We start from the raw sequence: 25,934 nt of genomic DNA on the forward strand, positions 1-25,934 counted from the left end.
AAAAAAAATGAGGATGACTCCCCGGCTTGAGGAATTATGTAAATGGTCTGACCATTTACTGAGACAGGAAATGGGGAAGAGATTTGGGTTGGTGCTGGAGATGAATTAAATTTGGGGCACAGGTTTCTGAATCATGGATTTAAAGTGATAATTTAAGATTTGGGGTAATTTAGATGAACCAATCATAACCATGCATTTATTCCACAACTATTTTTCATGTATTTATTTAGTTAATTAGTTAGGTTTTGGTACCAGGGATTGAACTCAGGGGCACTTGACCACTGAGCCACATCCCCAGCCCTATTTTGTATTTTATTTAGAGACAGGGTCTCACTGAGTTTCTTAGCGCCTTGCAGTTGCTGAGGCTGGCTTTGAACTTGAGATCTTCCTGCCTCAGCCTCCCAAGCCACTGGGATTACAGGTGTGTGCTAGTACACCTGGCTCATTTATTTTTTTTTAAGAGATGGGGTCTCCAACTGGGTGTGGTAGCACACGCCTGTAATCCCAACAACTTGGGAGGCTGAGGCAGGAGGATAATGAGTTCAAAATCAGCCTCAGCAAAAGTGAGGCACTAAGTTACTTATTGAGACCCTGTCTCTAAATAAAATACAAAATAGGGCTAGGGATGTGGCTCAATGCTTGTGAGTGTCCTTGAGTTCAATCCCTAGTACTCAAAAGAGAGAGAGAGAGAGAGAGAGAGAGAGAGAGAGAGAGAGAGTCATTCTCGATGTGTTGCCTAGGCTGGCCTTGAATTTGAGATCTTCCTGTCTCAATAATGTGACTCCCCAGCCATGAAGTCATGCAGCCAGCCCACTGGTCCCTCTGCTTTTCAGAATGGAGAAGCAGCAGAATGGCAGTTTGGATGGGCTGAAGCACAGGCAGCAAGCATGGGCTGCTGTGTGGAGACTGCCATGGTGGTGGAGGCCAGGCCAGTGCCAACATGAGCTGTGGCAAGTGACCTGTCACCTGGCAGCAACCTGGCCTGCACATAGTGGGGATGCCTGCTGTAGAAATGCACTCTATGTGGTACTGCAGCTCCATACAACTCAGTGAGTGTGTACAATTCAATGACTTCAATTTCCTGCTTCTAGATGTGTCAAGAAAATGGAAGTAAGGCAAACCTGAATGGGACTTAGGACTAATCAATATGTTATTACTTTTCTAAACCCTAATTATCTAATTATCATACGTTTGGATCATTAGTATTATTAGTTTTCCAAACCCTAATTAGCATAAGTTTTGACCAATAGCAGTGACCCAAGTGTGATATAAACGCCTAGACTAGCACACTCAGTAGGAGAAAACATGCTATCGAGTCCTCTCTTGCACTGCAAGAGTTCTGTTCCTGTTTCTATTCTTCAATAAATCCTATTCCTACACTCACTCATCCTGGTCTGTGGATTTTATTCTCTGAATTCATAACTCAAGAACCTGGAAAGAAGAAGAAAGTGATGGTGAGCTCTTGGGGTCTGTTGCAATACTGGAGGGTATAGCCCACCATTAAGAGCTGTAACACTTCATGGCTTCAGAGGCCTGTAACCTTATGGAGACACCACCGGCCAGCAGAGCAGAGAAAGTCCAGTCTCATCTGCCAGCAGAAGCAGGGAATCAAGTTTCATCTCAAAACTTCAGCTTCCCCTGTTGCTGTGATTGCAGGCATACCCAACTCCACAAATATTTACTGAATGCCTATACTGTGTTAGGGAATGTTCTAGGTGGTGATATGTAAATAATGCAAAACCTACTGCTTTCATAAAAAACTGATACACTCTGGTGGGGACAAAATCAGTAAGTTGTATAGAAAGGGACAAGATGATACTGATCTGGAGAAAATAAAAGGGGTAGGGAGTACTAGAATTCTTGAAAAATATAATTTTACATCCAGTAGTCAGCAAAGGACTCACAGAGAGGGTAACATTTCAATAAAGGCTTGAAGGAGATAAGATAGAAAGCTGTGGATACCAGAGTTAGAACTTCCACACAGTGGGCATAGTAAATGTAGAGGCCTATAGGCTGGTACATGCTTGGATGCTTTGAGGAGAAGCCGGGAGGTTAGGTGGTTACAAAAGGCTTTGTTGACCTATAACTTCAATTTATATTCCAAGCTCAGAGTAAAGGAATCCTAGGAAGTATATAAAACTACTAATATATATTTCTTACTTTGCAGGAACACATAGTAGGAGAGACAAAACTTACACAAATGAAGCGATGACCAACATAAGACAAGAAATAATTAGGTAAGAAGTTGTATGATTTTGACCTACAACTATACCCATTGTGAGTTCTATGAGGATGGAAATAAATGGGAGGCACTTTCTATTGGAGGAGTCCTTCATGTTAGAGAGGCAACAATTTAAAGGTAGGACAAGATTTAGGGAAATTCAGAAAAGAAAGGAGGGCATTCATTTAGTAAATATTTAGCATTACCTCCTGTGTACTAGATATTGTGCTTGGTGTTACACTGGAAAATACTTCAGAAAAAATAGTCATATTTCTGCCCTCATGGAGATGGCCTTAAGCAGAGCATGCAGCACAGATGGTTGGCAGTGACCTCAGACATCATCTGGTTCAGTGATTCTGAGGCTAAAAATCACTTAAGAGAACCCTTTAAAAGAGTCCGAGGCTCCACACTGGTATTTATGACTGATTAAGTTTGCAGTAGGGCCCATCTATGCCTGTTTTTTCTAAACACTCCTCAGAAGTCATCTGTACACTCACATAGTACAGGCTGGTTTTATAGAGAAGGAAACAGGTCTAGAGAAGTTAAGTAATTTTGTCAAGATAATTATATTTAACGAGGTAAGGGATGGAATTCTGAAAGGAAGAAAGGGTGGGACTGAAGAGGAGGAAAGAGGATAAAAAGTGAAGTGGTATTTAAAGAAAACAGAGTGGGCAGAGGAAGAGATATGAACCACAATGCTGACTAGAAGGATGTGACAACAATCCAGGATTGATTGAGGCACTGTGGTTACAGGAGTGAACAAGTAGTTCTTTTAAAGCCCCATTTGGGTGCTTGCTTAGGCAGCACATAAAAAAGAACTCAAAAAAACTTAACACTATAAAAAAAATCAAATCAATAATTGTGCTAAGGAACTGAACAAACACTCCACAGAAGAAGAAATACAATTGATCAACAAATATATGAAAAAGTATACAACATCTCTAGCAATTAGAGAAATGCAAATCAAAACTACTCTAAGATTTCATTTCACTCCTGTCAGAATGGCAATCATCAAGAATATAGGCAACAATAAATGTTGGTGAGGATGTGGGGGAAAAGATACATTCATACATTGCTATTGGGACTGCAAACTGGTGCAAACAATATGGAGATTTCTGAGAAAATCGGAAATGGAACCACCACTTGACCCAGCTATCCCACTCCTTAGTTTATGACCAAAGGACTTAAAATCAGCATACTATAGTGTCACAGCCACATCAATGTTTATAGCAGCTCAATTCACAATAGCTAGACTATGGAACCAACCTAGTTGTCCCTCAATAGATGAACGGATAAAGAAAATGTGGCGTATATACTCAATGGAATATTAGTTCAGCTTTAAAGAAGAGTAAAATTATGGCATATATAAATTATTAGCATATGTAGCTTTGGAGAATATCATGCTAAGTGAAATAAGCCAATCCCATAAATCAAAGGCCGAATGTTTTCTCTAATATGCAGATACTAATTCACAATAAGGCAGGGGGCACTAGGGAAGATAGTGTTACCGTAGATTAGGTAGAGGGAAGTGATGGGAGGGGAGGGGAAGGGATGTGGGTATAGGAAAAATAGTAGAATGAATAGACATTATTACTGTATATATATTTATGACTGCATGATCAATATGATTCTGCAACATTTACACTAAGAAAAATGAGAAATTATATCCCATAATCATATCATACACCATATCCATCTATGTGTGATATATCAAAGTGCATAAATTCATTCTACTGTCATGTATAACTAATTAAAACAAATTAAAACATTTTTAAAAATAAATAAAATGAAAGCCCCATTTGGTGCCTCTTGTTTTTTGCTACATAATCTGATCTAGTGGGGAGGATTAGAATTTTGTTTTGTTGTAGTTTATTGTTTTATATTCTGAATGTACTTGAAACTGTCTCATCCAACTTCTACGAATTCTCTGTGAAACTCTGTAGTAATGTTCACACCATCCTACAGCTATAATAGACTCAGCATTGCTACTTAAAATGGGAAATGAACTAGCAGCACAAGCATTACCTGCAAGCCTATTAAACAGGCAGAACTCAGGGTCCACCTCAGACCTACAGCTCAGATTTTGTATTTTAATAAGATTCTGAAGTGCTCTATATGCACACCAAAGTATGAGAAGTGCTGCTCTACAGGGCTTTGCAATTTTTCAGAATGAGAGGAGCAATACTAAATAGTAAACAGAAGGTACTCAATTTGTACTTTGTGATTTTAGTATATGATTGAGGTAAATTTCACTGCCTATCATCCTCCCAGAGGAGAAGTACTCTAGCTTTAATCTACATTACCCATCCCTTCCAGTAGAAAGCCACATAAGCACTGGGACTAATCCTAGATAAACAGTCTGAAAACTATCTTTCTATTTGTTTTCCATAGAAACAAATCTCATAAAGATTGAGATAACGTGTAAATAACATCTGAATTTAATAATAACTATTATTATTATAAAAGTTCTATAATAACAATAATAATAATTATTATTATTATAAAAGGCTGTCACAATTAAAGTCATCAATAATAATCAGCTACCATTTATGGAGTACTTTACAACCTGCATGCTGCACACTGTGATAAATACCTTACAAATACTTTAAACTTTAATGAGGGAGGCATTCCTAAAAGTCTTCCATGGATGAGGAAAATAAGACTTAGAAAAGGCAAGCAACTTGCCCCAAGTAAACAATCAGAAAATTACTACCCAAATTCTGGTGCCATTTAGTTATCTTAAACCTGAAAAATATAATAAATAAGTTTTCTTAAAAGCTTTAGAATCATTACAGTAGGCATTATTAAAATTTTTATAAAGAGAAAATTTTAAGATAGAGTGCTCAAGTAGAGTACCTTTCTGTGAAAATCACAACATAGGAAAAAATGCAATTTAATGCACACTTGTAATCCTAGCTACTCAGAGGATGAGGCGGGAGGATGGCAAGTTCAAGGCCAGCATGAGCAACTTAGGAAGACCCTGTCTCAAAATAAAATAATGAGAAAAAAAAAAAGGGTTGGGGACATAGCTCAGTGGTAGAGCACTTGTGTGAGCCTAGGGTTCAATCCCTAGTACCACACACACAAACATACACAAATACAATTCAAAATCCCAAATTCCTAAACTATTATTTTCCCTATTTACCATTATTTTTGAACTCATAATCTACATTTATATTTTCCAGAATTCATCTATAAACATTTCAAGGTTAATAAAGTTTTAAAAATCTAATAAACTACAAGTAGCATTTGTGGTAGCTTTGATAGTATTCAGAGTAGTTATTGCCTTCTACAAAGTTATTTATGTGAAAAAATGCAGAAAATAAATACTACTTAAGGCAGAAGTAAAGCATACATAGAAAACATGTACAAGAAAACTTGCTTATTTTACTTGCTCCCTTAAGTAACAATAGATATGCCTTCACTACAAAACCTGATTAGGGTAACTGAAATGCTTCCATATAGTAAAGAAAATGATAGAAAACAGCTATCAAAAACACAGGTAGCCTAAGGGAATTTCTACATAAAGAAATCTCCAACCACCAGTGTAGAATTCCAAAGAATCCATTAGCTTTAAGGCGAAAATAATTTTAGAAGCTCTTGCTCCCTGGATAAAGAATAATAATAATGATGTCGACTACTACATATTTTAATATATGACTCTGTATAAGTTCTCTATGTGCATTATTTCACTTAATCTTTACTATGGAAATCAGTACTACTATCATCTCCATTATTACCTTCACTGATTTAGGATATCCTTTGGTCACATAATTGGTAACTGATGGAGTAAGCTTAAAAAATTGAAGTAGACTCCACTCGCTTTTAGCCACTAAGATATACTGTCTCTCAACCATAGGAATAGGACAAGGTTGCAAAAGTAGAATAGTTTGAAAGGACTGAAAACATTTAGAGTTCCAAAGGTCTTTTCTTCCACTGGCCTGAGGCAGAGGTCTGAAAGGTCATTTTGACTACTTATTGGGAACACTAGAACCCACTCTGTGAGTAAAGAGATTGAGTAACTGTCAGTTAATTTCTTATGACCTTAGAATCCTCATTTATAAAAACAATCACAAACAAAACAAAACAAACCAACAAGAAGAAAATAATCACTAAGATTTCTCCCAACTCTAATAAATATCTACTCTATTGCCTTTCTTTGGGTATAAACTCCCCTTTTCCTTTGTACTTTAAATATGTTAATACACCTAGAAGTAGAGGTAGAAACACAAATTGATACAAATTGATTTTTTCCTGGAAGAGAACCCTATACTCTGGAAGGAGATGTAATAATGAAAGAAAGCAAAACAAAAGGAAAAGACAAGAGAGAAAAACACATATATACCTCACAGGTATACTTGTTTCTTATATTATGGACTTCTTATAAGTACTTCTTATATTATGGACTATTTGGGCAATAGTCTATTAAAAGTATTTCTTTTTAACCTATGCTTTCCTGCCTCATATAACCTTGCCCAATTTTTCTTAAACCAAATAAAGGAGGAATGAGAGTCATCAGTTACCAAATTCACCTACTTCTCAGTTTTTTCTGGTGTATATGAATATAGCAGTAGTGCTGAGCTTCCATGCAGCCGTGGGAATGGAGAGCTACCTTTGCTCAAAGTTCTTCTCCCCACCTAGATTGGAATACTTCTACAAACCGATTAGGACAATTCCCCTGACATCTGTCCCTCCTCACGTGAAAGTACTGTTGCTTTGCAGGTTACTGTGTAAATGTCTGACCATCCTCAGAGAGCTCAACTCTATTCCCACAGAAGAGGTCCCCAGGAAACTGGCCACTCCCAAGAAACTCTCCAAGGCTCCAGGATGCAAACGCAGGAGACAGGGTTCCTGACGCAGCCTGAGACTTGTAAAGCCTCAAAAGGAATTCCCATAGTGGCCCCCTAGCATTAGCATAAGGCAGGACATGATTCCTCCTTAGAATTCATGGTTTTAAGAACTATCACGGCTTTCTGGGGGGGGGGGGGGAATCAATGGAACCATAGTATGAAACAAACGACCTGGGATATCTCAACACCCCCAACAGGAATGTAGATCCAAGAGAGGATCCCAAGGTGAAATTTCTCAGCACAACTTAAAAGAATTAATTTTGTATTCATAACAAAAGCAAACTCAAAACCAAATGCAAGCACATTGTAAAACAAAATCAATTTTCCCAATTCTCTCTGATGCACCCATAACAACCACTTTTAAATTTCTTATAAAAACGATGCTTAATTTTTAATTTCAGGAGCATTTTCCTTTGCTCTGAGTTTAGGGTTTAGTAGGAGAAAATTTAAGCATAGGAGGCTTTATACTTATATCAAGAACATCATTTAAAATCCCAGTGCAAAATGATCTATCAAATTAAATGTCACTAAGAAGGATTCCTCCCCCTCTTAGTCATTTGGAAGAGCAGCAAAGATTTTACCACTCAGGCTAGAGGGAGGCTCCAGGAGGACAACGCGGCTTGACTCCCCAGACAGGTTGGTTGACGACAGCCAAACCCCCTCGCAAGCCGAGAAGCTCCCGGAGGATCTGCTCTACATGTGGAACTTCCGTCCCGCGGGCTTCCTCAGTCTCCACTAGGGTCTTCATTTCTACTCCTGCTGTCCCCCGGCCTCGTTCCTGCCCCACGACCTCACCCCATTCCCCGCCTCCCAAGGCACAGGCACCTGCCTATACCTGCTTCTCCTCGTCCTCAGTCACCGAAAGTTGGCGAGGAGTGATGGACTTATTTCTGCTGCCGGGTTCCTGGGCCTCGGCCATGACCGTGGCCACCACTGCGGACATGGCTAGAAGCAAGGGGCTAGGGGATAAGTGTGTGTGTGGGGGGTCCTCCGGTCCTACGCTGTGCCTGAAGTCGCGAGGCCCAAAGAGGTCCCGCCACGAAATACGGAAGGCAGTCTGACAGCCGCTAGAGTCGCAAGAGGCCCCAAGGGACTGGCCGTGGCTTTGGCGACCACAACTCTGCCAACATAGCGCTGCTGCCGCCAGCCAGCGGAGCAAGGCACCTGCCAGCCAGGCAGTTGTTAACACAAGCCAGAGCGTTGCTAGGGGTGGGGCCAAAGGTGGAGGCGAAGGCTCCTACGGAAACCCAGAGAGCCAAACTACTCCAAAACGCAATCTGTTCCTCCACCCGCGAGGGGTGGACATTGCAGGTGAGCGGCGGGGGAACGGGGGGGGTGGGGGACCGGTGACAGAGACCTCGGTGCGTAGCGAGGAGGCAGAGGTACGTTCGGCACCGAGAATGTATTTCATTCTTGACTGTTTGCTTGGGGTTCTGGGTGTGTGGTGGAGGGGCGGGCGCTAGAAATGGGATGTGTTTGGGCGATATGATGGACAGGTAGTTTTGAAAGCTGAGCAGTTTACCTCATCCCAGAAATATGACCAAATTTACCTAAATTTCCCAGAGAAGAAGAAATAATTTTTCTTCTTGTCTTTAGTGGACCCAACGGTTAAACAAGGCTTTTGCATACAACGATAAGCTTTTGAGTCGATTTATTGAGTCTAGAGCGAGTTAACCTTTGAAGCTCTGCTTTTCTCACCTGCTGTTCTCATAGAATTGTTTTGAGGATTGAATGAGATGGTAGTGTTTGTTAAATGGTGCTTGGCACATAATAAGCACCCAGTATGGTCAAGATTATCACTATCTTAACTATTACTATAATCCGTCCATTGTATCCTGAGTGATGATGCAAGTTTCAAAACTTGAATAGAAAACTGTTCATGATAATCATCAGTGTAACTTAACTTCAAATAGGATGGCTTTGAAAATTAAAAAAAAAAATTCTTTTAACTTTTTTTTAAATCTCCAGAAAGTCTTCAAGATTTAAGTGTGTGTGTCTATATGTGTATGTTTTTTTCTTCTTACCTGGAATGTATACATAATAAACTCAATGAAAATAAATGTTACTTCTTGTTACTTTTTTGGGCTTCTCTCCTCATTTTTAGACTTTTTTTTTTTTTTTTTTTTTTGGTGGCGTGCTTCTGTGGATTGAACCCAGGGCCTTATAACATGCCAGGCAAGCACTCTATCAACTGTGCTATATCCCTAGCCCTTCTCCTCATTTTTAGAATGAACAAGTTGATCAGTTATTTCTAAGTTTCCTTCTGACTGAAACACTACATATCTGGCCAGAAAATGGAAATGGAAAGGGTTGGGGGGCGGGGCCGGGGCGGGGGGCCCCCTGGGGTTGTGCCTCAGAGATAGAGAGCTTGCCTAGAATGCATGAGACACTGGGTTTAATCCTCAGTCTCACATAAAAATAAAATAAAGGTATTGTGTTCACCCACAACTAAAAACTAAATGTTTAAAAAAATGGAAATGGAAAAACTAGACTGGATATGGCAGCACTTGGTGTAAATCACAGCAGAAGAAAACAAGTTTCTTTGAAGGATTACTAAGCAATATTGTTCCTATTTCTACATTCTGGTCTTCCACTTTCTTCATCCTCAGTCATTGCAAACTGCTTTGAAGTCACCACCACTTGTCAGCATGAACACTTTTCTGTCCTCATCCTGCTGTCTGTCTGTAATGTTGTACATGTTCACTTATCTCTTCTTGAAAAACCCTTGCCTGGTGTTGCATATTCTTTTTATTTTTCTTTTGTCTTTCAGCTACTCATTGGAATCTTTAGAGCTACTCTCAGGCCTTGCACTTAGAGGCTATTTCACTAAGATTACTATCACTTGAAAAGTGCAAAGGGTATGTCTACTATTTTGTTCACATGATTTTAATTGCTGTTGAACAGTGTAAGTATACCAATCAAAAAAAAGGCTGAAGCACAGTGGAATCCTGTGGAAATGGCACCCAAAACAAATAGAGTAGTGGACAGCTGACAATTGGATCAATTGCTTGTCCATTTGGGGCCATCTTGGCATCTCAGGATAAAGAAAGCAAGGAGAGATTGCAAAGAAATCTTTTTCACTTAAAGGAGAGTTTGTCTAGGAGATACCAACTGGCTTTTGTGTTCAGCAACAGCTGAGACTGCTAAGGATTCTTAAACTTTAGTGACCCTGAAAAGTCAGACTTTACTCACCGGGCCTCACACTTTCCTAACTAATGGACAACGTGATATTTTGTGTTAACCAATTGTTTACAGACCTACATATTCATTTTGTCATATATCCAGAGTGCCAGTTTCCAATGCTTAGCATAACTCTTATGAACTCCCTCTTTTTAGCACTTATAAAGCCCTTACTTTTCCTCCTCCCTGAATGGTGAAGTTCTTTATGGAGTGGGTTCCCTTATCTGGTAAGTTAATAGACCCATCTTTGTAAAATTTTTTTTTGTTCTGGTGGTACGTTTTAGTTATTGATAAATGAGAAGCTATAAGGATCACAGTTCTCAAATGCCCCATGTTCAGTCACCTTGATTTTACTTGCAGTTTTCCAAGCGTGTTGAACTTCCTGAACCTGCATTACTTTTTAATTATGTTGTATAGTCATCCCCCTGAATCCATGGGGTATTGGTTCCAGGTCTCTGTCCACACCAAAATCTAAGGATGCTCAACTCCCTTATATAAATGGCACAGTATTTGCATATGACCTACATGTATCTGCCCCATGTGCTACATTAATTATAATATTGATGTAGGACAGATGAGGCGGGACTCAAGAGAAATTATCAGGAAGCAGCTTTATTTAAGCTGCAGAGGTCCAGAAGGGCTAATGCCTAGAAATCTCTGGACCCTGGATCTGGAAATTCTTTGAAATTTATACTGGGGTAGGGGGTATTTACATAACAGCAGATGGTTACATGTTGGGTATTCTTTGTTCCATATTATTAGGCTAGACAGAGGTTTCACAAGTTTTTCCAAGGAAAACAGGACAGTAACTTTCTGTACAAAAATGCCTCTTTGAGACAGAGTCCATCACACCTTTTGTCTGCAAACTTGGCATTTACAAGAAAGAGGAAGCTTCAAACCACAGTGAGCTCTCTGCAGAACACCTGTGAAATCCTAAATTGATACTCTTTGTAAAATCTTTCTGACAAGGATCTTAATTAAACTCCCTGGAGGAGATTATCTTACAAAGAGGGTCTCTTTGGTAGGCATACCTGGTGGTTGCATCAATAACTAATACTATTGTAAGTGTTATATAAACAGTTATTGTAAGTATTGGTTAGGAAATGGTGACAAGGAAAAAAGTGTGTGTGCATGTTCAGTACAGACTTACTTTTTTTTTCTGAAAAATTTCGCTCGATGGTTGGTTAAAACCACTGATACGAAACTTGCAGATGCTGAGAGCCAACTGTACCTATCATTATTTTCAAATGGCTAACTCCCTATGAGACTCACCTGACCTTTTCTAAGAAATCTTTATATCCTGGGCAATGTGACATTCTTTTTTTTTTTTTTTTCATACTGAGTGCATACTTGATGGTATTTACTGATTTAGCAGCCCAGCCCCCTTTCTACTATTGAGATTGTTTAAAAAAAACTATTGAGATTCCTAAAAGCAAGGAAGAGTTGCTTAATCATATTTGCACCCAAACCCTTATGTCTCAGTGGCAGAGCGCATGCCTTGTATGTGTAAGGCATTGGGTTCTATCCTCAGCACTGTGTAAAAATAAATAAAGGTTGTGTTCATCTACAACTAAAAAAAATATTTTTTTAATTAAATGTACGAGAATCATCTGAAGAACTAGTTAAAACAGACTCCTGAAATCCAGCTCCAGAATATCTGCTTCAGTCATCACTAAGTGTGGGGTGAGGCACAAGGGTTTGCATTATAAGTTTCCAGGTGATGCTGACCAAATTTTGGGACTTTCTGGTCTTGATTATATTAGGTACTCATAAATGTTCATTAAAGAGTTCAAGGATTATAAATTACTTTTTTATTTGATTTGAGATCAATCTCAAGCATTTCACAGGTTACCCAGAGTAAGGTAAATATTCTAGGTCCTTGCTACTCAAAAGGGTGTTCTTGGACTAATTACCTGCATAGGTGTTACTAAGCCTATTAAGAATGCAGAATTTGGAAATGGATAAAGAAAATGTGGTACATGTACACAACAGAATGGATGGAACTGGAGGCTATCATGCTAAGTGAAATAAGTCAATTCCCCAAAAAACCAAAGGCCAAGTGTTCTCTCTGATATGTGAATGCTGACTAACACTAGGCAGGGGGAGAGAGGAGTGGAGGTTTACAAGATTGAACAGGGGAGAATGGGGGGAAGGAAGGAGGGATGGGAATGGGAAAGAGAGTAGCATAATTGGACATAACTTTCCTATATTCATATATAATAAATACACAACCAGTATTAACTCCATATTGTGTACAATAAGAATGGGAATTATACTAGGCAAGCAGTCTGCCACTGAGCCACAACTCCAGACCCAATTTTTACTTTTAAAAATAACATTGAAAGCGAAATATATTTTAAAATGAGTGTAATACTAATGTAGTTTTTGATTTTTTTGTTCTGAATTTTTTCTTGTTTGAACTCTAATTAGTAATGTTTAGTAAAATGTATGTATGTATGATATGTCAAAATATATTTTACTCATGTATAACTAAAAAATAAATAAATAAACAAATAAAACTATTGGGATGGCAAAAAAAAAAAGTGCAGGATTTGGGGCCTTATGGTGAAGCTGCTGAATCAGAATTTCCTTTTTAATAAGAGCCTCAGGTAATTGGTATGCACATCAGAATTTGAGAAGCACTGTGTCTGTTCATTATTATTATTTTGGAGTAGTTTTAACAGTTTACATAAAACTGACTTTCACTAATTATTCCATTTGTGAATTTCTCATATCTTTTTTCCCCTTACTGATGATAACATTGGGTTTATTAAATTTTCTTCTTGGTAAGTGCACCAAACTTAAGCTTTTTAAAAAGCTTTCTCTGTTTAAATTAGTCGTGCAGACTTAATTTTAATTATTACTCATTTATTCTTTTGTATGACACCAAAACACAGAAGGATAAAAGGGTGAAATGATTATTGAAATGGTAAATTATTTCACCAAAATGGTAACATATTAGTAGAGAAACACAGGAAAAGACTTATAGCTCAGAGAATAGGAATGCTTCAATCTGATAACAGTTCTGCAAAATTTAAGATATATTAAGAGACAAGTTTCAATTTTCTAGAAGCACATGTAGACAGAAAGATTAAATTGAAGACATAATATATTGACCTACACACAATTTTTATTTTTTAAATTTGTTTTTAATTGTCAATAGACCTTTATTTTATTTATTTATATGCAATGCTGAGAATTGAACCCACTGCCTCACACAGCTAGGCAAGCAGTCTGCCACTGAGCCACAACTCCAGACCCAATTTTTACTTTTAAAAATAACATTGAAAGCGAAATATATTTTAAAATGAGTGTAATACTAATGTAGTTTTTATGATTTTTTTGTTCTGAATTTTTTCTTGTTTGAACTCTAATTAGTAATGTTTAGTAAAATTGAATTCATTAACATAAATTAAGAGCATTTCTAAAAAGTGTTTTAGGTTACATATGAATTGGTAGTCTCTAAACTAATGCCTGAGAAATGTTCAAGTAAATCTTATTCCTTAGGGTAATTAATTTTTAATAAAGAATTTTTATAGCATATATAAAATATAATTATAGTCTTAGGTTAGCTTTAGGAAAATTATGTTAGAAGAAGAAATGTATACAAAGCTGCAACTTAATCTACTTCAGTGTTATAAGCAATCTTTTAAGTTGACTGTTACAGAAAGAAGACCTAAAAAATAAATAAATTTCCTCTTTCCAACAGAATCATTAATGTAAATTCAAGAATAGTAACCATGTGGAACAGAAAATGAAAATAAAAGAACAGTCACACTTGAAGTCAACCTCTCTAATGAAAAGTATACCAGCAATAATCCAATTGCAAGTGATTTTTAAGTGGAAGCTGGAAAAACCATTCATGTTTAGTGAAAAAACTAAACAAACGGAAAAAAAACTAAACTTGTGGGAAGTACCCACAAGATAGAATTGCCTTTGTTGTGGAGCAGAATTAATCAAATTTATTCCAAAAATATTATTTGGGTTCTGTAACTAACTTGACTTGTTCTGAATTCATGGACCTGTAATTGTTTGCAGTGGTGGCTGTAATAAATACCACCGAATGGGTGGCTTAAACAGAAAATTATTTCCTTACATTTCTGGGTCAAAATTTTCAGTAGTTTCATTTTGAAACTATCTCTTCTTGCCTTGTGTCTTCTCCCTTTTTTCTTCACATGGTCTTCCCTCTGTGCATGTCTGTATGCTAATCTCATAAGGATACTAGTCCTATTGGATTAGAGTCCACCCATATGACCTCATCTTATCTTAATTACCTCTTTAAAGGCCACATTTCCAAATACAGTGGTATTCTTTAAAGTTCTGTTTTAAGACTTCAACATTTGAATTTTGGGGGACACAATTTAACCCATAGTGGATCCCAACATCCTTTATAGATTATATTTTGAGTTCTTATAATAAACATTGGATTTAGGAATAGAATACATTTGGTTACGTCAATACAGGAATTCTTGACAAAGGACCCACTGAAATTTCTCACAGTAGTGATAAATTAATATTCTGACTAAATGATTTATCAATATATATTTGATCAATGTGACTCTGTCCTTAGGGATTGCAAACAAATCTGGATGTTGAACTTACTGGGTCCCATGCCTGATTTTTTTCACAATCATCATTGACTTCTTGCTTTACCATCCAATGAAATAATCCACTTTTACCAGCCTAGGTTCCCTTGAGCCTGCCACAAACACACAAGAGGCACCACTAATCTATCTACTGATATTGTATTGGGAAACACTATCTCTGGTAAGCAGAAAGAATAATTGGAAGTGAGGCAGTAGAGAAGATCACCAAAATATAGGTGTTCGGAGCTACTCATGGGTTTGTAGCAAGTTTAGTTAATTCCTTGGTCATTTGGAATATTTTCCTGAAGTTCTTATGAATCACTAAACTTTGGAACAGCCCATCTGGAAGAAATTAAGGGAGAATTTATCTAATATCTTCATTATGTGCTGTACCTCTTTGGTCAAAGTTCATCCCTTAAATAGGGTTGTAAGATTTAGCAAAAAGAAAAAAATACTTATAACATAGTAAAAAGTTATTCATTGTTTGCAATCCAAATTTAACTGAAAGGCCTGTATTTTATGTGGTAATCCTGTCATCAAGACTAACACGTTTTCATGCAGAGCCTCCACAGGCCCTATGCACAGGCACAGAGGTGGGTTTCTCCCCATGCTGCAGTGAACAGAACTCAACATAAAGCAGCGTGGTGGTGATGGTGGTGATGGTGGCAGCAGTGACTCCTTGCTAGTAGAACAGGGCAGCTCCAGGAGGCAAGGCAAAAGGTGGAGGCAATGTTGGGGAGGAATGTGGGCAAGAGACAGGAAGAAACAGACACGGTGTCACAGATGTGAGGTGATAAATAATAATTTTCTATAAAATGAGTCATGATTCACTATAACATCTCTTTTGTATCTATCTAGACTATACTGCACTAAATGCCAGGGATTCAATAGTGAATAAGACAACATCCCTGATACCAGGGAGCTTATAGAATAGCTTGAATATAGTGTGTATTTTGATTTTAAAATGCTTAATGAAAATAAATATGTTTTTAAAGAGTACCACCTCATTAAATATGGAGGCTGTCCTAAGTGACTACTTGGATTAAAAAAAAATGCCCTCCCACCCAATAAGACCATCACACGATTGCTTTCTGGATGCTTCTTAAAGACACAGAAAAGTAGTAACTTCAATCAAATACTGATATTAGGTAAGATAAAACAATCCATTTATACACAATAACATTTCAAAAGAGAAGTTAATACCTCACATGTGCAAGGACCTGGGTTCGTATCCCCAGCACCACCAAAACGAAAAAGAAATTAAAACATTAAATAGTACTTTTTATTTAAATATGTATAAGGCAGATCTATGAGAATGATATAAAAACATGGCATGTAACTTGATAGCAGTATATTAGAGATTACATAGTTTTAGCAAATGTGAATTACACAGTTACAAAGAAATCCATATTTTCCAAGCAGGTACAAAACATCAGATGAAAAAATCAAGGCAAGAAAATGAGTAGTTAATTAGCAATGGAAAATCACTTTTAATGTGAATTGCATATTATCCTTTAAAAGCTTTTAAAAGAATTATTGCAGTCTATATTAATCAACAGTATTAAATGCCATTAAGATAAAGAACTGAAGACCAGAAAGAATTAATTTTGACTTCATCTAACAAAGAAACCCAAATTTATAATACTTAATGCAAGAAAAAACTGTGGAAGTAGTGAAATTGTTATAGTATTTCTGGTAGTCTCTAATCTATCTTCCTTAGGGTATAGCCTTGAGTTTTGGGAATAGTTGCTCCAGATCCTGCTGTATCCATAACCCCAGCAGCAAGATGGAGGGATGATAAAGAGCTGTGACCTTCCTTGGAGAATTCATCAGCACAGACAGCCAACTGCAAGGGCAGCTGAAAACTGATGATTGGCTGCTTTTATAGAATAGAAGTAGGGTAAATAGACACTGGAAAACAATTTCCAGTCCCTGTTCATGCTCACCATCTGCAATGCTATGAAAGACCTTGGAAGAAAATCTTGGACAGAATATTTCCTTGAAGTTTGCAATTTGGAAATCATAGAAAAGCAGATGCTTTTAGTCCATCTAGCAAATGGAAGAATTTGTAGTCAGCCTTAATTTTGGAAGAAGGGACAATGAAAATTCAATGATTTGTAAAGTTAAAAAAATCAGTATTTATGTATATTAGGATGAACAAAAATATTTTTAATATCAGATGGACAAACTGAAAATTAAGTACTTTATAATTTCCTCACACTAAAAAACCCAAGAACCTATTCATTCCTGTAAAATTCACTGTTTAAAGTCCAAACAGATTGTGTTTCCACTAAAATTATTATGATTTCATTTAGAGCTAATTGCCTATTCTGAATGTATACCACAATCTCCTTTACTGACTTATGAACAATTGAGGGTGGAGCATCTCATTTTCATGAAGACACATTACAAATATAAACCTTAACACTAGACTGAAGTGTACTATGATAGCATTACTTTGTTTGTTCTTTCTTTCTTTTTTTTTTTTGTACCGGGATTTAAACCCAGGGGTGCTTTACCATTGAACTACATCCCTTTATTTCAAGACAGGATTTCACTAAATTGCTGAGGCTGGCCTAGAACTTGCAATCCTCCTGCCTCACTCAGTCTCTGAGTCGTTGGGATTACGGGCATGAGCCATCGCACCCTGCCAGCACTGCTTTAAGTTGTGAATTTATGAAAGAATTAAAACACAATCTTTTAGGCTGTTTAAATACTTATTTCAAAACAAGGATTTTATAGCTAGACATAGGTATAATTAGCTCAGTGTTTACAGTTTTCCTAAGGAAATACTTTTGAATTACACTTATGGTACAATTATTTAAAACCAACAAACAAAAGTTAAATATCATAAATAAACCTCTTTTTGGAGCAGGGGATGTTCTCTGAACAGAATTTTTTATGGAGTAGTTTAATGGCAAAAGACAATTAAAATAAGTAAAGTTGTTTTCCATAAGAGATAAATAATACAAAAATTGGATCTGATATATTCTTGAAGCCCTTTTACACAAGTAATTTTCACAATTTGGCTGTAAGTATTAATATATCTAATATTACTATTATTAAATTAATTTTGAAAGTAAAATTCTTTAGTCAACTCAAGGTTGTAATAATTTAGAAGAAATTAATTAGTCATCTGAACACTAACCCTGTATGTAGCACAAAATAATTACCTCTGATAAACAACTATAAATATAATTTATTCATATGTCTAAATATTTTTAAATTTAAATAAAAATCTCATATGTAGACAGTCTGGGCTAAATTTCATGTACACTTTGAAAAATAAATGTTACCATGAATATAATTATATCTAAATGTGATATTAAATATTCTTAAAAGGAGATATGAAATCTGTATACAAAAGCTAAGTAGTTTGATATAGCTCATGGTTGGTTTCCTCATAGGAAAAAAATTGATTTTCATTGCATAGGATAAAAACTGGGAATATATATGTTCTACATTCTTACGATTTTCTCAGGGCCACTTCTCAAACACAGATCAGGAAATAAATCTCTACTCTTCTAAATGTGCCCACCACCACCTCCTCACATCTAGCAACAGCAAAATTTAGTTCTACTACTGAGGCCAAAAAAATGATTCCAAAAAGTAAAAGATATGAAAAATAAGGGGAAAAAACTCACAGAAGCAGTAAAATAAAGCAATTGAAAATCAATAGACTCGCACTTTTAGAAAGGCCATTAAATGTTAGAATTACATTTATTCTAAAATTTCAAAATTATTCTGTTTTTGTAGCATGCAAAAGAAATACTGTCATGTGCAATAATATTTGCTTCGTTTACACATGTTCATCAGTTTGTTTTTTCACATTTTCCATGTTCTCAATTATCTGTACTAGTGATAATTTTATTCATATCACTGGCTACTTAAAATATACATATGACAATAAACTTTAATATTTACTTAACTTTTGGAAATATTTCATTGTATTTTCACATTAAATGAGTAAAGCATAGTCTTGAGAATGAAATTTAAGGATCAAGAAAAGCATTGAAAACAAGCTATTTTCACTAGTTCACAATAATAGCATGGTTAAGTAGTTATCCCTAACAGTTATCACCCAACTGAATTCCTACCAAGAACTAACAAGAAGGGGATTATTTAGAGGGGAGAGATGTAATTAACACAAAGAAAATGGAGAGCTCAATTAGGAAGTACAAGGTACTAAAATTCACCAAAAAGAGAACATCAGAGAAGGTTGAGAGATTTACCAGACTGACAGTGCAGTCGTAGGAGAAGAATCATTGGCAGGAAAGGTAGACTACACTAAGTAAGTCCTTTTTTTTTGGCAACTGGATTCAAGTCAATAGGTAAGTTGAGAAATGACATAATTTCAGGAAGAGGAATGGATATAATTGTATCTCGTCTGCAACTTCCTATTTTAGTAAGAAAGAGAAAATGAGGAAAATGTAGGATATTATAAGGTTTGAACAAAATGCAGTTTACATGTGGAATGTCAGCACTGAGAAATTTTATGAATAATATGATTATATGCCTCTAGATGTATAATTAACCACTTATCTTAATATCCTTCATGCTAATAAATTGTTCCTTAATGAATGGTTGTACAGGCAGGAGGCCTCTCAGGAAGAGAAAAGGAGATATCCAATTTTTCAGGGATTTTTTTTTAATTCTGCAAGATTTCAGTAATTTCATTATCACTGCTGTGGTCCTCTCTCTGCTTGAGTCTTCACTGCAGAGGTGGGTATATGCACTATTGGGGGTCTCCAGGCTCACACTCCAGGCCAGGTAAATAACTATGGACTTACTTGCAAGCAATAATAAATTTACAATTGGCAGAGTTTCATATATCTTTTGATGCACACGACCTACTCTAAAGAATGCTGCTGCTTTTATACAAGAGAGAAGGTATCTAGGCTGGCATCATGAATGTAATGTGTGGGGATGGAGCAGGGGCTGTAGAGCCTTGTGATTAAAGCCTGGCTTCTGGAACATGTCTGCCTGGACTTGAATGCTTACTGAGCCTCTGTGTGACCTTGGGAAAATAACTTTTCTATCCTTCAGTTATGTAAAATGAAGATAACTGTCTTTCTCACATGTTTTTGAGCTTAATGTTTATAAGCATTAAGTGGGGTAATACAACCATGCCTAGTACTTAAAATCCTAGAATGAGCATCAGTAATATCCCCTATCACAGAGAGTGGTGATAACTAAGGTGCAACAGCAAAGCTCATCTGAGAAATAACTACTTGTATGTAATATGTACACTTTTTTTTTTTTTTGCTTTTTGGTACTGGGCATTGAACACAGGGGCACTTTGCCACTGAGCTTCATCCCCAGCTTTTTTTATTTTTAGACAGGGTCACTGCTAAGTTGCTTAGGTCCTCACTGAGTTGCTGAGGCTGAATTTGAACTTGCAATCCTCCTGCCTTGTCCTCCCAAGTCACTGGAATTATAGATGAGCATCACCATACATATCTAAACCTGTACTTTTGCTCTAAGAATAATATCCAATTTCCAGGACAGATACTATTATTTATATATATATGTGTATATACATAATATATATATGTGTATATACATCAGTTTTGGAGGCCAAATAGTTCTGAGTCCTTTCCCTGTTCAATTTAATTAAGATGAAAATTAAACTGCTCTGTAACATGATAAAAAATAAAATCTTCCTTGAGTTGTGTTTTATCAGTTGTATTTCATGTCTACAGTGCATTTTAAATATAATTTCAAGTTTGTCTTTTTAATTTGTGTTTGTTTAATTAAACACATTGCTTCATACAATTAATTACAATCTTCAACTCGTATCTTATGAGAGAAGTATATGGATGTTACCATGTACCATTACCTAGATATTAACATAATTGTCCTTTTCTAATAATGTATAATTATACAATTTTGTTTATTAAATTGGATAATAATTAAAGCCTTACTTAAGCTTCAGAAAAGAGCATATCCATTGAATCATATTAAAGCTTCAGATTCTGCTGGTTTGCATATTGTTTTAACATATATTTATATTATTAATTATATATACATTGCCTGATTATGAAATATAGATAAAACAACAATAGTGTTACAGTTATGCAAAACAAAACAAAACATACCTACATTTCAACAATATGTTGACTACAAAAATTCATATTGGCAAAATAGGACATTTGTGAAAGCTAACTTGGAGAAAATTCTATTACTAATTCAACTGAAATATCACTTAACAGATTTTCAAACCATAGTTATTTGACAGCACATGTACAACCAAACACAGAGGAAGTCATAAAAATAATGATGTGAGTAACACTTGATATGGCGGGGTGAGCACCATTTATCATCACATTACTGTAACCCTCTCTGGGGAAAGATGAGGAATTGTTCCTCCAGTGCCTTCTTCTAGAAATTGGCTCTTTTCCCAGCCCTTTTTAATTCTTTTTAGCTTTCTGCTTATACATGGAAGAAATAATACAATTTTACCCAGAATTACAATTGAGGGCAAAACGAGAGCAAGAACAAAGTTTGGTGGTGTGTAAAACCTGTAGTACTCTTCTTCAAAAGCTCGTTTCCATCCATAAATTAAAACATGGAAAGTACTTATGAGCAGAGCAACATATCCAAGTGTAGACTTGGGATAGAAGAAGAAGAAGAAAAAAAAAACAATAAGATAACAAATATTCAAACTCATGAATTAACCTATCCAGATATACCATGATTATATCTTGATAAAACTATTTTGTCTTTTTAAATTACTGAACTACTCTTTGTCCTCTCCGAATTAAACAACCTTCAACACTTTCATATTTTATACATTACATGCTTACTATTTACATGCACACCTTATTTTACATAAATAGGGCCAAAATCAATACATTATTTTAATAGTCTATTGTATCAAGAACATGTTCATGTAATTAAAAATGAAAACAGGACATTTGGGGGGGGGGCTGGAGAGTGGGGGTTGGGGGGTGTTACTGAGGCTTGAACCTAGGAGTTCTTTATCACTAAACTACATACTCAGCCCTTTCAATTTTTTATTTTGAAATAGAGTTTTGCTAAATTGCTTAGGGCTTCACTAAGTGACTGAAGCTGGCCTAGAACTTTGAATTCTCCTGTCTCAGCCTCCCAAGTCTCTGGGATTACAGGTATGTGCCACAGTGCCAAATTGGATGTTAATATTATTTGATTGAATGATGTACATAATTTATTTAATAATTCTTTTTTGTTGCTCATTTACTCCATTTCCAACATTCTTCAACTATAAATAATATAACTTTAGGTCATTTTCTATATTTAGGCTTATTTCCTTAAGAATGATTTCTACTAGTGTCATTATTAGTCAAAACACTTTAATTTTCCTTAAGAATACTGATACACAATGCTAAACTCTTATTTATAAAGGTTATCCACATTCCCACCAGCTATGTATATTTGTATGTATTACACACACACACACACACACACACTTGAATACATGCAACATAAATGATAAAGAGTACACATACATATTATATACATACTAGTTAGTAGGAAAATATGAAAAATCTTATAATATTTATATGTAAATAGAAATACCAATTCAAACGTTAGCTTTATTGACCATAGTGAATGTAATTATTAAGAGTACTGTAGTTAGGCAGTTTATAGGTTAAATTCTAAAAGATCAGCATTCTTCAGTTCCCTAAATTAGTATGTATAAGATTGCTTACTTTGAGAAATGGTTTGTTACATAAAAGTAATATTAAATCAGTATAATGATGTAATGTCTGACTTCACCAGGAAAATATCAACTCTGGCAGGCAGAATGTTTGCAATTACTCATCTAAATTTATGATAATATGCACCTGTCTAGCATAAAAGGTGGGCCTTTAATCAGAGGGTCTTCTATTTCTTTTCATGTATGATTAACCAAAATTGGGAAAGTTTTCACATTCTCTTCAGAAAGGAAAGATGAATTTAGACAAAGGTTATGTTCTTAATTTGAATATAGTTTTTTTACATGACTTTAAGAATAAAGTTCAAATATATTGGCAGAGAAACAAAATTTACTTTGTTTTATAGCACTTTTTTATAGTACTGATCCATATATTGTGCTATAAACCATTTGTATGCAACCAGTACAGATTTTGTGATCCTATATGTAGAGTTTAAATTTGGCTTATAAATTTTTAAAATATGCAAATTCATTATATAGATGTTACTGGAAAAGAAGAATGGTTTTTTAAAGAACACAATGGTATTTTAAAATTCCTCTACAAATACTCTTATACATTAGTATATGAAGATATGTTAAATATATATACTAACTAGATTCACAGGGTTGTTTGCTTGTCATAATCCATTAACCTGGTTACCTAATTTGACATATTTCTTTAAAATATTTAGACTTACTTTCTCCATACTTGTATTCAAATTAATAAGATTTTTTCCCCAGAAACATCAAGATGACTCAAAATATAATTTTTCATTCATTTGGTTAATAATAAATTGACTTTTAGCACTAAATGTGATCTATTTTCTTCCACTTTCATTTTTTTCTTTCCTAATAAAGTAACCTTTGTCCTTCACATAGGGGACAGTGCTATCAAAGTCTTCTAGTACAAGGATTTACTGGTTTTTCACTTATTAAATCAGAGTGGTACTAACTGGATTCTAGCATTATGAATTAGATGCATGAATATAACCCCAAAAGCACTCTTTTAATAAGAAGTATATTTAAAATTCAAATTTGCTTAACAATGAAATTCTATGCTGCCCAATCCCTAACAAACAAAACTTCACATACCTGAATAAAACTGAATTCCCTCCAGTTTAAAGCACTGCTTACAGAAGGGATGGAAGTGACAGCCAGGAGGGAAAGCAAGCCAAGGCTCATTATGCCAAAGGAGATATACATTTCAATTCTCCAAACCTCTTCCTCATTCCAAGAGTTTTCAATATTTGCATGAACCTAACAAGAAAACAAACGTGAATTTCCTTTTTTTTTTTTTTTGGTAGTACATTAACTGATTCAACATTGAGTTTACTCTTGGCTTAAGAACCAGGTCATATACGGACACACTTACGTTGTATTATTTCCATTTAACAAACCACTTGGAAAACCTATTACTGTTTGGTATTGTTCCTGGTGTAAGGGAAAAGGAAGGGGATGTTAAACAAAAACAGGACTCACACTTTCTCCTCCTTGCACATGTGCAAGCCAAAGGTGGCAAACAACTGCCACCATGTGTGCAGGGCATGTCTGTTACTGGGACTCTGGGATCCAAGACTATGAAATGCCCCCTGGTTGCTTCCCCCAGGAACACAAAAGAAGTACTGGCAGTTAGACTTAATTCAGAGGGACTCTTACAAGTTCGTTTATAGTTGTTTGAGTATTTTATGTACATTCTGGCCTTCGTTTAACATAGAATTCAGGCAGGGAATTTCTAAGCTACTTTTGCATCTTCATTCCCTACATGCATATCTGTGTTTGTCCATCTATTTCTTCTTATCTTTCTTGCCTAGGAAAATAGGATTTCCTGAGGATACAGCTCTATGAAGCTGAAATATTTATTCACTTGAATCACCTCATTAATATAATTTTCAAAATCTAAATACCTCATGCATATACAGTATTTTTCCAAATATCTTTCCCTTACATTGATAATTAATGTATAATCAAGTCAGACATAACTATGAATTTGTGGTAATTTGCATAGAAACTGCTTTTAGAATTATCTATTTATTCTCAAACAATATAATTAGAACATAAATCAGAGGTTTAAAGATAAGCTGCAGTTTTGACTTAAATATCTATTCATGGAAAACACATTCTTACTCAATAGCTTTTTAACTTTGTCTAGTTTTAGTTAACAAAACAGACTTGAAATTAAAAAAAAAAATAAAAAGGAAAAAAAGGCTAATTCTTAGCCCTGAGTTCCATGAAGCAATCATACCAGAAAAAGGCTCCTAGCATCTTGTTCCATGTTCCTACGATACAATAAATGTACCCTGGTACATTGAGAGACTACAACTCAGATCTACCTCCCCTCCCAGTTCATTCTATAAATAAATAAATAAATACACACGCACGCACACACACACACACACACACACACACACACATATATATATATATATATATATTTTTTTTTTTTGTACCTGGGATTGAACTCAGGGGCACTCAATCATGAATCTCAGAGGCTCTCAGTCACTGAGCCACACACATTTCCAGCCCTATTTTGTATTTTTTTATTTAGAGACAGGGTCTGAGTTGCTTAGTGCCTTGCCTTCATTGAGGCTGGCTTTGAACTCTTGATCCTCCTGCCTCAGCATCACCCCTGCCCCATCTGCTGGGATTACAGGCATGAGTCACCACGCCTGGCACACAAATAGACTTTTTGAGCATATACTGTGTCCAGGCAGAATTCTGGGAATCAGCCATACATTACAGAACAACAAGGGACAAAGATTCCCCCCTCTCATGAACTCACATTCTGATGGGAGAAAGCAGACAACAGAAAATATAACAAACAATGAAAACAAAAAGTGTGTTATGGGGTGGTAAGTGCTATTGGAAAAAGAAACTTAGAACAGGGTTAAGAGGGCCTGTGAGTACTGTGCCTGGGTTGGAGGCAAGTGGTGGAACTTAAAGAGTGTCCACTGTAGGCCTCATTGAGTTAAGAGCTGAGCAAAAATTTGAAGGAGGTGAGGAAGCTGGATGAGCAGATATCAAAGCCTTAGTATTCAGTTAAGAGAAGTGGTACTTTCAGAGAGCAGATGGCTTGAAGGACATCCATCTACTAACTCAGACAATTATTTTAGGTTCTATTGTTGAAACAAGCTGAAGTAGTAGATGCTACATACTCGGACTATGATGTCTTGGTTTCTTATAAAATATAAATGCTTTTACACATTTGTTTTGGTGCAGTGATCTTGGCTTTCTTGAGAAATGCTACACCAAATGGCTTCAGTGAAATCCCTCATTTTACATTTGTGGAATGGGAATTAGTGAGATCAGTCAACCTCATCATCAAGTTTCTCCAGTGAAGGTCTCCCTGTGATTTTCTGGGAGAGCTAAGTGCTAGAAAAGCTTCACCAAAGGAACTAGTATATTTTTCTTCTCTTTGACAACAA

General features: G+C 35.9%; 1 protein-coding gene across 9 annotated transcripts in view; it reads right to left on the reverse strand.

Moving 5' to 3' along the window:
- Positions 1-25,934, reverse strand: part of Steap2 (STEAP2 metalloreductase) — a 98,575-nt gene that overhangs the window by 56,366 nt on the left and 16,275 nt on the right. For 7 of the 9 annotated variants that reach the window (XR_009228460.1, XR_009228461.1, XM_058585029.1 and 4 more), the window contains exon 4: positions 23,605-23,769. Coding sequence is in view for 7 of the 9 variants with exons in the window: in XM_058585029.1 (XP_058441012.1) it covers positions 23,605-23,769 (165 nt within the window). In the remaining 2 variants the exon portion in view is untranslated. Of the gene's footprint in view, positions 1-7,906; positions 8,248-16,097; positions 21,448-23,604; positions 23,770-25,934 lie in introns of those variants that run through there. The other 2 variants (XM_046462476.2, XM_046462439.2) reach the window with 2 other exon arrangements.

Source organism: Marmota monax, unplaced genomic scaffold, assembly GCF_021218885.2.
Source record: "Marmota monax isolate L192 unplaced genomic scaffold, Marmota_monax_Labrador192_F-V1.1 WCK01_AAM20220418_F8-fsc00165, whole genome shotgun sequence".
NCBI classification, from domain to species: Eukaryota; Metazoa; Chordata; class Mammalia; order Rodentia; family Sciuridae; genus Marmota; species Marmota monax.